Consider the following 13,137-nt stretch of genomic DNA (forward strand, 5'->3'; position numbering starts at 1 on the left):
CTCAACTGGCTTTAGATAAGCCAGTCCTTTATTAGTATATAAGTGCTCTGTTAGCAGTTCTTTGTTAGTCATTCTATCGCTCGAGGTGGAGTCGAAAGAGATGAGTTTTCAGTCTGCGCCGGAAGGTGTGTAAGCTTTCTGCTGTCCTGATGTCAATGGGGAGCTCATTCCACCATTTTGGAGCCAGGATAGCAAACCCACGTGTTTTTGCTGATACAGAACAACTGGTTAAAAAATAAATAAACTACCGAGTGTTTGAAAGCGTAACAGTTTTATGATATCACTGCCCCATCTAAGACACGAGTGGATCTGATTTTAATTACATTTGAGTTGAGTGTTTCGTCAACTTAATGTGTTGCTTAAAATAATACTTCTGCATACAGTATGTGACACTGAGTGTTGCACGGCCAGATACGGCTCAGCTGACTCAGATAAGGAGATAATATTATAGGCCAGGCCCGGACTGGCCATCGGGAGGACCGGGAGGTTTCCCGATGGCCTGGCCTGCTGGCCTGAGGATTTTTTTATGTATGTATTGTGAACGCAACGCTGCGCAAATGTGGGTCTGACTCTGCCTCACAGAAGGTGACTGGCTGTCTCCATGATGTGGCCTGCCGACATGGCCACTTTCATACAGACCATACACTAATGCCCTCGATTGATCTCTGTGTGTCATTCAAGCTCGGGAGGGTGTGTGTATGTGTGGCTCCAGCGAGCGAGTGAGATAAAGCGTGCGCACCGGTTACGTGTATTGTTGCTGTTAGCATCTGGTGCTAGCTAGCTGCGCTAACGGATATAATGCAGAGGAGACTGAGAGTTGAAAACATTTGATTGTATGCAGTGTTTCTTTTCTCTGTCTGACACTAACCTTTAATAATAATGTGTCCTACAGATCTGTCTCCCGATGAGGTCGCCTTAAAGAAAGCCATTGCACTTCTCCAGTCGATGGAGTCCATGTTGGAGCGAGACGCTGGCAAAGGTGAGCTCTAAAGGCCAAAAAGACAACAGTATGTGTCGCATAAAAGTGGTGTAAAAGATCTGAAATCTGGGAAATGTATGATTTAATTTGAAACGCAGTAATGGCAAGTTAATAATGTGTATATGAGCTAAAACAAACCACGTGCATGTCTTTATAAGTTAATGCATCAATGTTTGGGTCAGTGGCGTAGCCACCATACGGCCAGGGTGACCCATTGAGAATATCCAAGTGAACAAATGTCGAGTTAAATTAATGTTGTATGTGCTTTATCCTCTGAACCGAACTCATTTGCAGTAAAAACTGATTGTTGGTTCCGGCGTGCGCCATAATAACGTGAGAGGCAGAGAGCTGCCTGCAAAATAAATGATGGCTCAAAGTTCACTGATGAACTTTGGTTTAAAAAAAAAAAAAAAAAAAGCCAGACTCCAAGAAGAGCCCCCACTGCCCTCATCTAGCAGCGATCTATACGAGCATGTCTGTGAGCGAGAGAGAGATGCAGCGTGTCTGTGAGGCCCCGCCCCCGCACGCAGATGAGAGAGAGAGAGATCTCTTTTAAAATATATTGAAAGTTAGAAACGGAGATGGTTAGATAAAATGTGCAAGATAACGTTTATGTAGCATTTCTTTATTGTCGTAAATGATGACATTTATAACGGGCTAAAAGTGAATGGCCTGCTGCTGCTGAATGCATGGGGCAAGTGACTGGAAACAGTTTTAAAAGTTATTACATCGTTTCAGATAATAATAATAATAATAATGATAATTCATTCTATTTAGAGGCACCTTTCAAAGCACCCAAGGACACCTTACAATTCATAACATATTCTAAGGAAATGTTTTATACAAAGAATGCAGTCCGGGTGATGTTTTTTATGTGGGGTGCAGATGAGAGAGCTGTCCAGAATGACACCAGGATGTTGCGTTTGAGTTCTTGATAAGCCATTAAAACGGTAAAATACGTGTCTCCTGTTCACTAAAACATACCCATCTGTTATGGAAAAAGAAAGTATTCTAAAAGTAATCTGCCACCGGTACCAGCGGGGATTGTTGTTAGCTTCTGATGCGCAGAAGAAAAATCTGGCCCACCCTATTATTTTACAGGCCCACCCTAAAGTACATTTCTGCCTACGCTACTGGTTTGGGTGCTGAATTTGCTGCCAACGTCGCTAATTTTTTACAAAAACAGGATTTATTAAGTAACCAAGCCCTTGAGGAACTATTACAGAATAATTCATGCTGTGATTTCAGTCTAGAAAACATCATTGATTGTCTTGACGTCCATCATTTATGACTCGAATGTTTTTTCAGTACTCCATGAAGTAGACGAGCAGTTGTGGAACGGGACGATGAGCGACGAGGAAAAGTTCAACGGGACGATGAGCGACGAGCACAAGTTCAACGGGACGATGAGCGACGAGGAAAAGTTGAACGGGACGATGAGCGACGAGGAAAAGTTGAACGGGACGATGAGCGACGAGGAAAAGTTGAACGGGACGATGAGCGCAGAGGCAAAGTTCAACGGGACGATGAGCGACGAGCACAAGTTGAACGGGACGATGAGCGAGGAGACTTTCGTTACTGCATATAATAGAATGATCTCGTCTATTTTCAGTGCCTTGAAGCGCTTGATATCTGAGATGTTATCTTGGTAGCAATATAATAAAACGTGTATACATTTCTTAAATAACAGCGTGTCAATCCAATGTTTGCAATGCTTGGCTCTTATCATGCATACATCCTCCCTTAACAGTCCAATCAAAGCTCGTCTGGACTTGAGAAGTCTTTAAAAAAACTCTCGCTACATAGGATTAGCATACATTGGCCATGTCAGTAAAAGGGAGAAGATTAAACGTGCACTGTTTTGAGAAATGTTCATTAGAAAACCTTGCCATCCTTCCAAATACAGCCTTTATAGTCTGAAGTCCATATGCACTTCTACATGCTAGACCAGGGGTGTCCACACTTTTTCAGCTTGGGCGCAATCCGTGTCGCAGCAGCGGATAAAATGTGGTGTGCTTACACTAATTGCCCCGCATTAGCGCATAATGGCTTCAGATGAGGAGGTGAGGCCCCCTCATCACTGCATGAACCCGTGTGGCACAATACAACTCAGTACATTTTTGGTAATTGTTAAACCCTTTCTTTAGTATTGTATAAATTGGAAGGCTAACTAGGTAATCAGCTCGTCGGTGATTTGCAGCCCATGTGTGGTGAACTGCGTGTTCGAAAAGACGAGATCTCAGACTGGCTTACCTGTACGTTAATCAAGTGGCAAATGCCATAGTAAGGATAACTTAAAAACATTTATTTTTTTAAATGCCATGCAATCTACCCACACTACCTTTGCGATCGACGTGTTGGGCACCCCTGCTGTACATGTAAGAGTAGCCCCCAGTGGCCAGCTGCATGACTCTTACCTTCTTCACTCTCCAGACAGTAAGTGAAAATACCCCTTTTGAGTTCCCTGCAGGAAACTCTTACCCACCCATGCAGGGGCGTCCCTCCCTACAGGCAATAGTATGAAGCTGCAGCGTCGGAGACAGCAGTTACAGGACCGCACGTGTAGAACCGCACACACAGGTCCGACGGAGCACGTGACGGTCAACGGACGTTCACATGAATGAGCACGTGACGGAATTTAAAAAAGATAGTCTTTTATGTATTTTATATGTATATTAAACAAACACTGTTAATTTAGTTTTGGGTGACGAAACAACACTGTTAAACTGCTGTCTCCGACGCTGCAGCTTCATGCTACTCCCTACAGGCCGATCATGCAGACTGCGGGGCCTCACCTCGCGAGGGGGCCTCAACTGAGCCGAAAATGTGTACTGAAATGTGACCCTGCCCCCATGTGTCTGTGTGTGTCTTTGTGTTTGCTAATTGTTCAGTCTTTTTTTTAAAAGTGTGGACACGTGTGTGAGTGTATCCACTTTTGTTTGAGGACCAAATGTTAGTCAGTCAGATGAGGTCAACCTACAAAGAGAGGACATCTGTTCCAGTAAAGGTTATTTCTGGGTTTAGTCTTTGGGCTAAAACTTGATTTGTTAGAATGCTTGACTTAGTATTCAGGTCAGGCTTTAGCTTTACATTTCAGTTTAAATCAGGTATAATATGGAAGGATGGTAGTTTATAGGAGCCTACGCGTTTTGCTTCTTTGCATATTTTATGTCCTTAACATCCACTTGGGCATTGAAGCAGCAAACTTCAAAAGGCACGATTTCTTCTTAGTTAGGGTACTTTTTTATTATTCTGTATTTATTCCAGTTTTCCTATTTCTCCACATGAAAATAATACGAGAACAAGAAGAAAGACTGACGTACAGCACATACACATGCATGAATACACAACATACCCCCCCCCCCCTTCGTCATACCCAAGGCTGCTGTAATCCATCCTGCTGAGTGAGAGCGCTGCTTGCTGCTCTGCATGACCACCTGCAGCCTGAAGCCCCTCACACACACACAGCAGGGGAGACAGAAGACCCTCCAGCGGGGATCCAATAGAAAACATGATACAACTGAACAATGTAAAAATAAAAGTTCAGACATTTTGATTGAGGCAGTGACATGATCATCTTAGAGTGAACCTGAGCAAAACACAGCTACACAATCCCCTTTGGGCTTCACAGTAGAAAAAGTCTAAATGCAGAAAAAAATGTATTTTTTTATCTACGAATATTAGTTGGACAACTGAAAAATACTTATTTTATGCAGTTGTCAGGCTTTCAAGTATGAAGATTTCCTGCTGTTTTCTGTTTATCATATTATAATGAATATCTTTGGGTCAGGACATTTGAAAGACACCTTGGACATTTTTCACTATTTTCTGACATTTTATAGATTAAATTATTCATTTAATAATTAAAGTATTTGACAGATGAATTAATACAATTTTTTTAAAAGGTTGCTTTCCTGTGGTGTAATTGACCTTTTGATGAATCCATGAAGCTATTGAGAGAAAAGAGGATGTGTTAAAGACATAATGGACATGTGATGATAAACCTAAGAGATTATTGGTCAGATTTGGAGTAATGATTGCCATTTAGTCGGATGGATTCGTCCCAGAGTGGACTTCTTTGTCGTTGGTGTTTATGGCGACATGACATGACCCATTGAACACATGAAGCAGATGTATATCCTCCACAACACTGAAGGTCAAAGCACGTCATCTGAACTGAACCACATGGTGTTAATGTCAGGACTGAAAGCTGTCAAATACCTCATTCACACCAACGCAACTCCGGTTCACTCTCCGTGCTAGAGCTTTTCAGGTTCAGAACCGGTTCTTCGGTTTAGCTCCGGCTCTTTTCACACCGCCCAGAGTCCGACTGGTGCTGCGTCATTGTTTGCGTCATGACGTAACCGTTTGCGTGCCTGCTTCATAAAGCCAAACCGCGCGGAAACCCCTCACAGCTCACACCGACAACAACAACAATGGCCGATTGCGCTCCAGCTTCCTCTGTACCTCTTCGGAAGACCAGATTCCGAGCAGGTAGCTGGTGTCTTCTGTGGACTGCTGCTTGTTACGTTTCTCCATCGTTGTGTACAAACTGGATACAACGCCGGCTTTTTGTTGTTGTTCAGGAGTTGATCCCGCCCCTGCCCCCGCCTCGACGTAAGCGTGACGTATGTGGTGCTTTCGGTCTAGCCTATGAACCGGATTCCGGAGCTAAGTGGCGGCTCCGCTGCAGTGTGAACAGGAAAACCCGGTGCTTTTCAAGCTCCGAACCGGCCCCGAAACACCGTTGGTGTGAATGAGGTATGTGATCCTGTTCACGTCAAAGGAAGCTGAATGTCACTCAAAACAAACGAGAGCCCTAACTCCGCTTTGGATATACGAGTGTATGAATTCAATCAGAAGTCGCGCTTTAATTAATAAACAATCAGCAACTAGGACGAGAAGAAGCTTAGCTATCGGCAGGAAGTGTGAAAAGTATCAGGGTCATCTTTATTTTTTCATAATAAATATAGACTTTTTTCACATTTCAACAATTACAGTGGACAATTATCATACAGACATGGATCCAGGAAAGCACTGATTGGCCATCACCACGACAACAACGCCTCAGAGAGGAAGAGAAAGTGTGAGGGACAGAAGTATGGCAGCCATTTTTTCAACCTGAAGATTAAGCTTCAAATCAGCCCCGTAGGTTTCTACCTAATTTATAACACTCGTGATAAAACAGAGGTAAATAACTTCCCTGCGTCACAGGGACAGCCATCGAGGCCTTGCAGGAATACGGATAGAGTTGTTGGGGGTGTGTCGCCGCCTAGTGTGAGCCAGAGAAATCACTGCCAGGCTTTCAAAGAAAACACCATAAACCAGTGATGTAAAAAAGTGTTTCGCATCACTTCTCATCTCGATCCTTCCCAGCATGCTCCAGGGCTTCTTCGGGTACAGAGTGTTCTCTCTCAGAGTGTTTCAGAGAGTCTCAGAGGATCTGCTCGGTGCTGGAGGCGGAGATGTCCAGAAGTCTCCAGGCGGCGTACGGGTTCAGCTCCTCCTGGTCCCGACACAGAGCCCACACGTACATCATCCTGATCACCTTCTCCTGAAGGGGGGGGGGGGAACAGACGGTATACTTAATCTAGAGTTTATTATCTATTTGTTGTTTTTATGGTTTGGCTTTGTAACAAATGTATTTTTTTAAGCAAACGACATGCTGACTGCAGTGGGGTTTGAACCTGTGCTCTCCTGATCCCAACACCAACGCACAACCCACTGCACCACACGCCTCCATATACATGTTAATAATTTAGTTTTTGGGAGAAGGGGTGGGATTAAATCAGAGGTCTCAAACTCAAGGCCCGGGGACCAAATCCAGCCCGCGACTTCATTTTATGTGGCCCCGCAAGAGCTTGCAAAGAATATAATACGTTTATTATAGGTTACATGCCACTTTACAGAAGCAGGTTGCCCATAAACTACATGTCCCACAATGCATCTTGTTTTTGTGACATGCCCACTGACTAGCAATTATTTGCCCTGCACTTCTGCTTTCAGACGTAGTTAATTACTAAGTTATTATCCTATCCGATAATAATGAAATTCAGAGGCAATAATGTAATATAATACATTATTTTATATATATTGTATATTTATATAGTTACAACCGGCCCTTTGAGTGCAACCTTTATGCGAATGTGGCCCGCGATGAAATTGAGTTTGACACCCCTGGATTAAATAGACGGTACACTTAATCTAGAGTTTATTTGTTGTTTTTGTTTTGTCCCTGGGGCGGCTGTGGCTCAGTGGATAGTGTGCTAGACTTTGAAAAGGGGATAGCAAGTTTGAGTCCCACTGCAGTCAGCATGTCGTTGTGTCCCTGCAGACACTTCACCCTGAGTACTGAGTATGTAAGTCGCTTTGGATAAAAGCGTCTAACAAGTAACGTGTGATGTATGTTTGTTTTTCAATAACAATTATTTTGTTTTTTAATCAAAAATGTTGTTTAATAATTCAGTTTTTGGGAGAAGGGGGTGGGATTAAATAAGTGTAAACGTCTCCACCCCCTTTTCGGATGTGTAATTAGATAGTTCATTTGTTTATACATAATTTGTAATCAGTAATATTTTTGATTATCAATTTGACACCGTTTGTATAGTATAATCATTCTCATGTTTCATTTCATTATTAGTTTTTAAATTTGTTATTATTGTTTTACACATTCGAAATAAATCAAATCAAATAATTAAAAGAGAGAGAAACTCCCTCTGGAGGAACACAGGGATGGTAGCCTTTGCAGACCATTTACGTGCACTAAACTAAAACCTATATTACACACCACAGGAAAGGGAACGCAGCTTTTCTACAGTATGAAGATGTTATCAAAGCCGTAGGCCACTTTGTCAAAAACAAATCTGTGTTCAAATCGGCAGCAGAGCTGGTAACATAAGCTGTTAGCGACCGGGTTGGCATTATTTCTGCCACGCCTGGTCAATACCCAGATGGCCCATTTCTCTACAAACCAACAACGTTTTAAAGTAGGAAAAGATTTAGAGGTCTAACTGCAGGAGACATTCAATACTTTAGTCCATCAGGGCAGAGCCACAGGACGTCCAGACATTTGGATCCGGATGATAAATCACTACACCCTCCATTAATCCTCTGCAGCAGCCTTTAGTCTGAACACTGTGTGTCTTCACCTTGTACCATCACACTGTCCCTGGAGCTGAGAGTCCTCTACGCTTGATTTATAACAAATCAAGCTTTCGTCTCGGTTGTGGATCTAAATAAAGCCCAAATTCAAAGTTTTCCTCATTACCTTCTTTGTGTGCACTATTTATAAGTAGCGACAAAACATCTCCAATTATGACACTTTTATAATTCCTAGAACACGACATGCCACAAATGCAATTCATTTGTTCTATTCAAAATATCCTTTGACTTTATACTCATCAAATACAATTGGTGTGTGTGTGTGTGTGTGTGTGGGTGTGTGTGTGTGGTGTGTGTGTGTGTGTGTGTGGTGTGTGTGTGTGTGTGTGTGTGTGTGTGTGTGTGTGACTTACAGGGTCCCCCTCCACCAGCTCTCCTTTGGTGTTTCGGATCACCATCACCAGCTGGGCCTGGAAGGTGATGATCAGCACCGGGCCCTGGTCCATCATCTTCCCCATGGCCAGCTGCAGTGACGGACACGCAGAGACATTACTGACAAACACGCATTCTGCATTTCAGTTCTGGCTGATCGAGACAAAGATAAGACAGTGTCAAAGTCTGGGACCGGTTTCTGCCAGACACAAAATATGGACAAGTGAAAGCAGTGAAAACTTGCTCGTGACTTTAAGACGTTTGCCTGACTTATACATACATATACTTGTACGTTTTGATTTTGGAGAATACTATATACACTCTAAAAACAAGCTCTTCAAACCAGCGCAAAACAATTGTTGTGCATAAAAAGGAATTCAAAGATACAAAGAGGAAGCGTCAAATAAGCAGCATCTTTTAATACTCAGAAGTATTCTTAACTTCTAAGACTATGTTTGGTTTGTTAAAACACTGCAACCAGCCATTAGCTTTACACACACACACACACACACACACACAACACACACACACACACACACACCACACACACACACACACACACACCAACACACACGAGGTTGCGCTAGACTTTTTGCTAGACGGACAGGATCGTAAAACTTCTGTCAAAATCCAGAATCACCCGTCGGCCTTTACACACTGACGACGGGGGACGACGGGGGGAGCATGCTGGTGAACTGTCAACGGGGGGGGGGGGGGGGGGGGAGACAGTTCACATGCGCCGTGTTATGCATGGCTGCTGCACTCGCGGTAAAATTCCACCGGCCCGGAGCATTCGTTCAAAAAATCTACTAATAATGAAGGAAATAAACACATTTGTTGCAATAGTCCTTTACATTACTACTTGTACTACAACATTTGATTCATCAGTTCTTCCTCATTTCCCTCAATTGTTCATATTTTCTTTTCGGACTATAAAGCGCACCTGCATATAAGCCGCAGCAGCTAAATTGTCCGTCTGTCTTGCTCTCGTTCTGTCTCTCGGTTCCACTTTTACTTTGGCGCGCTACTAGTCTCACTCTTTTCCGGCCTCCAGCTTAAAGGTGGCGGGCGCGGACCGGTCCTAGAGCCCATAGCGTTAAAGGTGGTTAATTTTACCTGTACAATCCATAGATTTAGGAGGTTCCCTCGTGGCCGTTAGCTGTACAAAGAAAATGGGGAAAAAAGTCGCGGCTTATAGTCCGAAAAGTACGGTAATTATATTGTGTTCATTGTTAAAAGAAAAAAAGGAGGGTGACATTTTCTGCTATGAGTATTATTATTTGTATAATGCGCTTTCTGCCGTCCTGTCATCAGGAGTTGGAAATGTAATGGCTGTAGATTAGATTAGAACCTTCATTCTCCTAAACTGCCGGGACATTTCCCGATAGCGAATAGCTTTTATTTGTTCTACTCTTCACTTACTTGTCAGCATAGGTCGGCATTGATGTACGGAGCCGACTGAAGACCTTGTTTATATCATCATATTGAAGCCAACTCCATCGATCAAGCTGAAACGTTCTCTCCCTCTTCTTCTCCTCTCCCTCTCACTCTCCTTTAACTCCTCCGGTGACTTTCTTTTATTTGAAGATAGTTTTTTGCCCGGCGCTTGGCCGGTTACCGCTGGTATTAAAAACATTTTTGGCGAATGGTTAGGTGGCGCGATAGTCTGTCGTGAAGGAGCCTGCTCGCGCTGGGCTCCGCAGCAAAAACAGCCGTTTGCTTTTCACCCAACAACAACCGCCTCACGAAACGCTATGTTGTCGCGTTGATAAACGAAACAATTTAAAAAACTGCTAGTCTGGGAGGGCATGCACAACACGGCAGAACACCGGAGCCTCGCGTGGGGACACGTTGGCGCTGTTCCGAGTTTGTTCTGATCTGTCAAAATGACGGACTGCTTTCAGATTTGTCCGTCGTTGTTAAAAAAAATCCATCATAGGTGGAAATATTCGGTTAACGCGACCTCTGACACACACAACTTTTATTTCAGGTGTTTTGAACGCACGATAAACTATATTTGCATCACGAGTGAGTCAATGGGATCCAGGCTTCATTAGAGCAGTGCGGAGTGAAGTCTGGAGGAACTCACATCAATATTGTCGATGTCCAGGATCTTCGAGTGGAAATGGAGTCCCATGGCTTTGGCTTGCTGGATTGGGTGTGCCAGCTGACTGTAGGTCTGAATCGATAAGGAGAGAAGGACTTTCAATAAAAGCATGACTAACATCCTCTAACAAATCAGTAAGAACAGGCGTATAGTAAGTGTGCATCGACACTTAAGCTCAGGTGTGATAAAGTCGCACCGCTTCATAACACCAGTCCTTCAGCAGCTCCAGCTCCCCTCGGATCATCGCCTGCATGGAGACAGATCTGAGTTTAAAAACCTGTTCAAGGGTATATAAAGACTTGATAATAGAGGGCAACCTATGTGAAGTCTTTGTCTATCCTGACTGTTAGAAAAATGTTAATATTTCTTGTCCGAAGCTCATCTCATTTCTCTTCAAAGACACGAGTACCAGCGTTGTCTTGAGTCTGACATACCTCCAGTACATTAGGGATGATATCCCCTTCACACTGCTTGAGGAAAGTGTCCTTGTCAAAGGATGGGTCAGCTTTTAAAATCTCCGTTAGAACTTCAGACATCTCCGTCTTAGAGAACAGCCCACCTGAACACAGACAGGAAACACAGGGGGAGTTTTAGTGTGCTTAAAGGTGGGCTAGGTAACAATGGAGGAAGCAGCTTGAGTGCTAGAATTTGAAAGTATGCAGCCGGAAAAAATCTGCCCCTTCCTTCAGACTTCCTCACAGAGCCCCTGAGCAATGACCAATGAGGGCACGAGATAAGTTTGTGCCCCGATGGAAGGCTGACAGGCAGGTAGGCCATCCAGGTACTTTAGCCGGGCCGGCTCAGATGATTGGTCGTGCTTTTTACAGCGCCACGGCTTCTACAGATCATGTTTTTTTATGTATTTATTGTCAAAGCATTTCATGTATTCATTGCTATCGGGATGTTAAGAGCATTCCATGGAATATAACACGTGTTTCTGAAGTGAATTACCTACCCCACCTTTAACTTAGTATGTTAGGAAAATATCAATATCAGTCATTTGTAAATATGGCTTCCTTTCTCACCTTTTTGTTAATGCACTTAAGGAGGCATTTCAGGAGGAGACTAGAGATGTGCTTTGGACGCCTTTGTTTGAACAAGTTGAGTTTTAGAAACTTTTTTTTAGCGGATCCAGCACCTGTTACTACTTTGAAAGGATTGTCATTGATCAAGTAAGTGTATAGTTACAGTTACTTTGTGAGAGAATGATCGATTAAAGGAAGTGTTATACTTTGTTTCATTCTATTTGAACTCCTTTAAAGTAGGGATGGGAACGATTCATCGAATATTCGAAATTATTCAGGTCGAATATGGTTATTAATATATATTTTATTTATTTTTGGGAGGGGTGCCTAAGTTGATTACATATTATCAAATGGAATAATTCAATGTATACGACAGAGCCATAGCTAAATGTGTAGGTCTAAAGGTGTGTTTTGCTCCGCTCACCGGTCCCTCACAGCGGGCAGAGCTGCAGCTGATCTCTCTCTCGCGTCCGGTTATACTTCCCTCGCGTTCGTGTCCAAAACCATCAGATCTAGCTAGCCGATGGTACGGCTGCTGCCCCTCCCCACACGCAGACCACGCAGACTCAAACCTCACCTTAGGCCCAAATGCGGCACAAATAGGATATGTACATTTCGGTTAACCGTTTTTTGGGGGGTCGAATATTCGAATATACATTTGCTTTCAAACTCCCATCCCTACTTTAAAGTTAGGGTAATGAAGGGCTGAAAACAGTTCAATGTTTTGCTATGATGACGATTTATTTGCTTCCTCGGCACAAAAAGGGAATAAAAAACAACAAAGAAAAAGTGGAAAACCTCAGAATTGGACAAATTGTTACTCTTTACGTCTGTATAGGAATTGCCTTAGAAACATCTCCCCGAGAAGATTCGCTCCCGACTGTGATCTGTCGGTAAGGCTGGACTCCCAGTGATTAATGCAGACTAACAAACCGAGGTATCTCACCCAGAACATCAGTCATCTTCTCGGCGACGGCTCGAGAGGCTCTGACGAGCGCGTTCTCACTCTCAACGTACTTCATCTTCATCTCAAAGAACCCTGCGGAGGACACAGAATGAGAGCACGTTAACACACAACTCTGGTTTCCCTTCACAGCAGGATTATTGCGTTGTTGGCTCGCAGACGTTGAACAGCGGAGTTGAACGAATGGAAAGCAGGAGACTGAGAGTTGAAAACATTTGATTGTATGCAGTGTTTCTTTTCTCTGTCTGACACTAACCTTTAATAATAATGTGTCCTACAGATCTGTCTCCCGATGAGGTCGCCTTAAAGAAAGCCATTGCACTTCTCCAGTCGATGGAGTCCATGTTGGAGCGAGACGCTGGCAAAGGTGAGCTCTAAAGGCCAAAAAGACAACAGTATGTGTCGCATAAAAGTGGTGTAAAATCTGAAATCTGGGAAATGTATGATTTAATTTGAAACGCAGTAATGGCAAGTTAATAATGTGTATATGAGCTAAAACAAACCACGTGCATGTCTTTATAAGTTAATG

The 13,137-nt window shown here is 43.3% G+C and overlaps 1 protein-coding gene across 1 annotated transcript; it reads right to left on the reverse strand.

Annotated features, from left to right (window-relative positions):
• Positions 1–5,910: 5,910 nt before the first annotated feature.
• LOC117445713 (mitochondrial import inner membrane translocase subunit TIM44-like) lies at positions 5,911–12,739 on the reverse strand. The gene is made up of 6 exons (XM_034081535.2): positions 12,591–12,739; positions 11,054–11,178; positions 10,816–10,866; positions 10,602–10,691; positions 8,494–8,604; positions 5,911–6,533 (listed from the first exon to the last, which is right to left on the reverse strand). Exons 1-6 carry the CDS (start codon positions 12,670–12,672, stop codon positions 6,414–6,416), a joined length of 579 nt encoding a protein of 192 aa, XP_033937426.1. The 5' UTR covers positions 12,673–12,739; the 3' UTR covers positions 5,911–6,413.
• Positions 12,740–13,137: the final 398 nt, after the last annotated feature.

Source organism: Pseudochaenichthys georgianus, chromosome 4 (genome assembly GCF_902827115.2).
Source record: "Pseudochaenichthys georgianus chromosome 4, fPseGeo1.2, whole genome shotgun sequence".
Classification (NCBI taxonomy): domain Eukaryota; kingdom Metazoa; phylum Chordata; class Actinopteri; order Perciformes; family Channichthyidae; genus Pseudochaenichthys; species Pseudochaenichthys georgianus.

Coding starts and splice junctions, on each gene's coding strand:
- LOC117445713 (XM_034081535.2), bottom strand. CDS start 12,672: ATGAAGATGAAGTACGTTGAGAGTGAGAACGCGCTCGTCAGAGCCTCT. Junction 10,867..11,053: donor TCATCCCTAATGTACTGGAG/GTATGTCAGACT, acceptor GTCTCCATGCAG/GCGATGATCCGAGGGGAGCT. Junction 6,534..8,493: donor AGCTGGTGGAGGGGGACCCT/GTAAGTCACACA, acceptor CCCCCCCTTCAG/GAGAAGGTGATCAGGATGAT.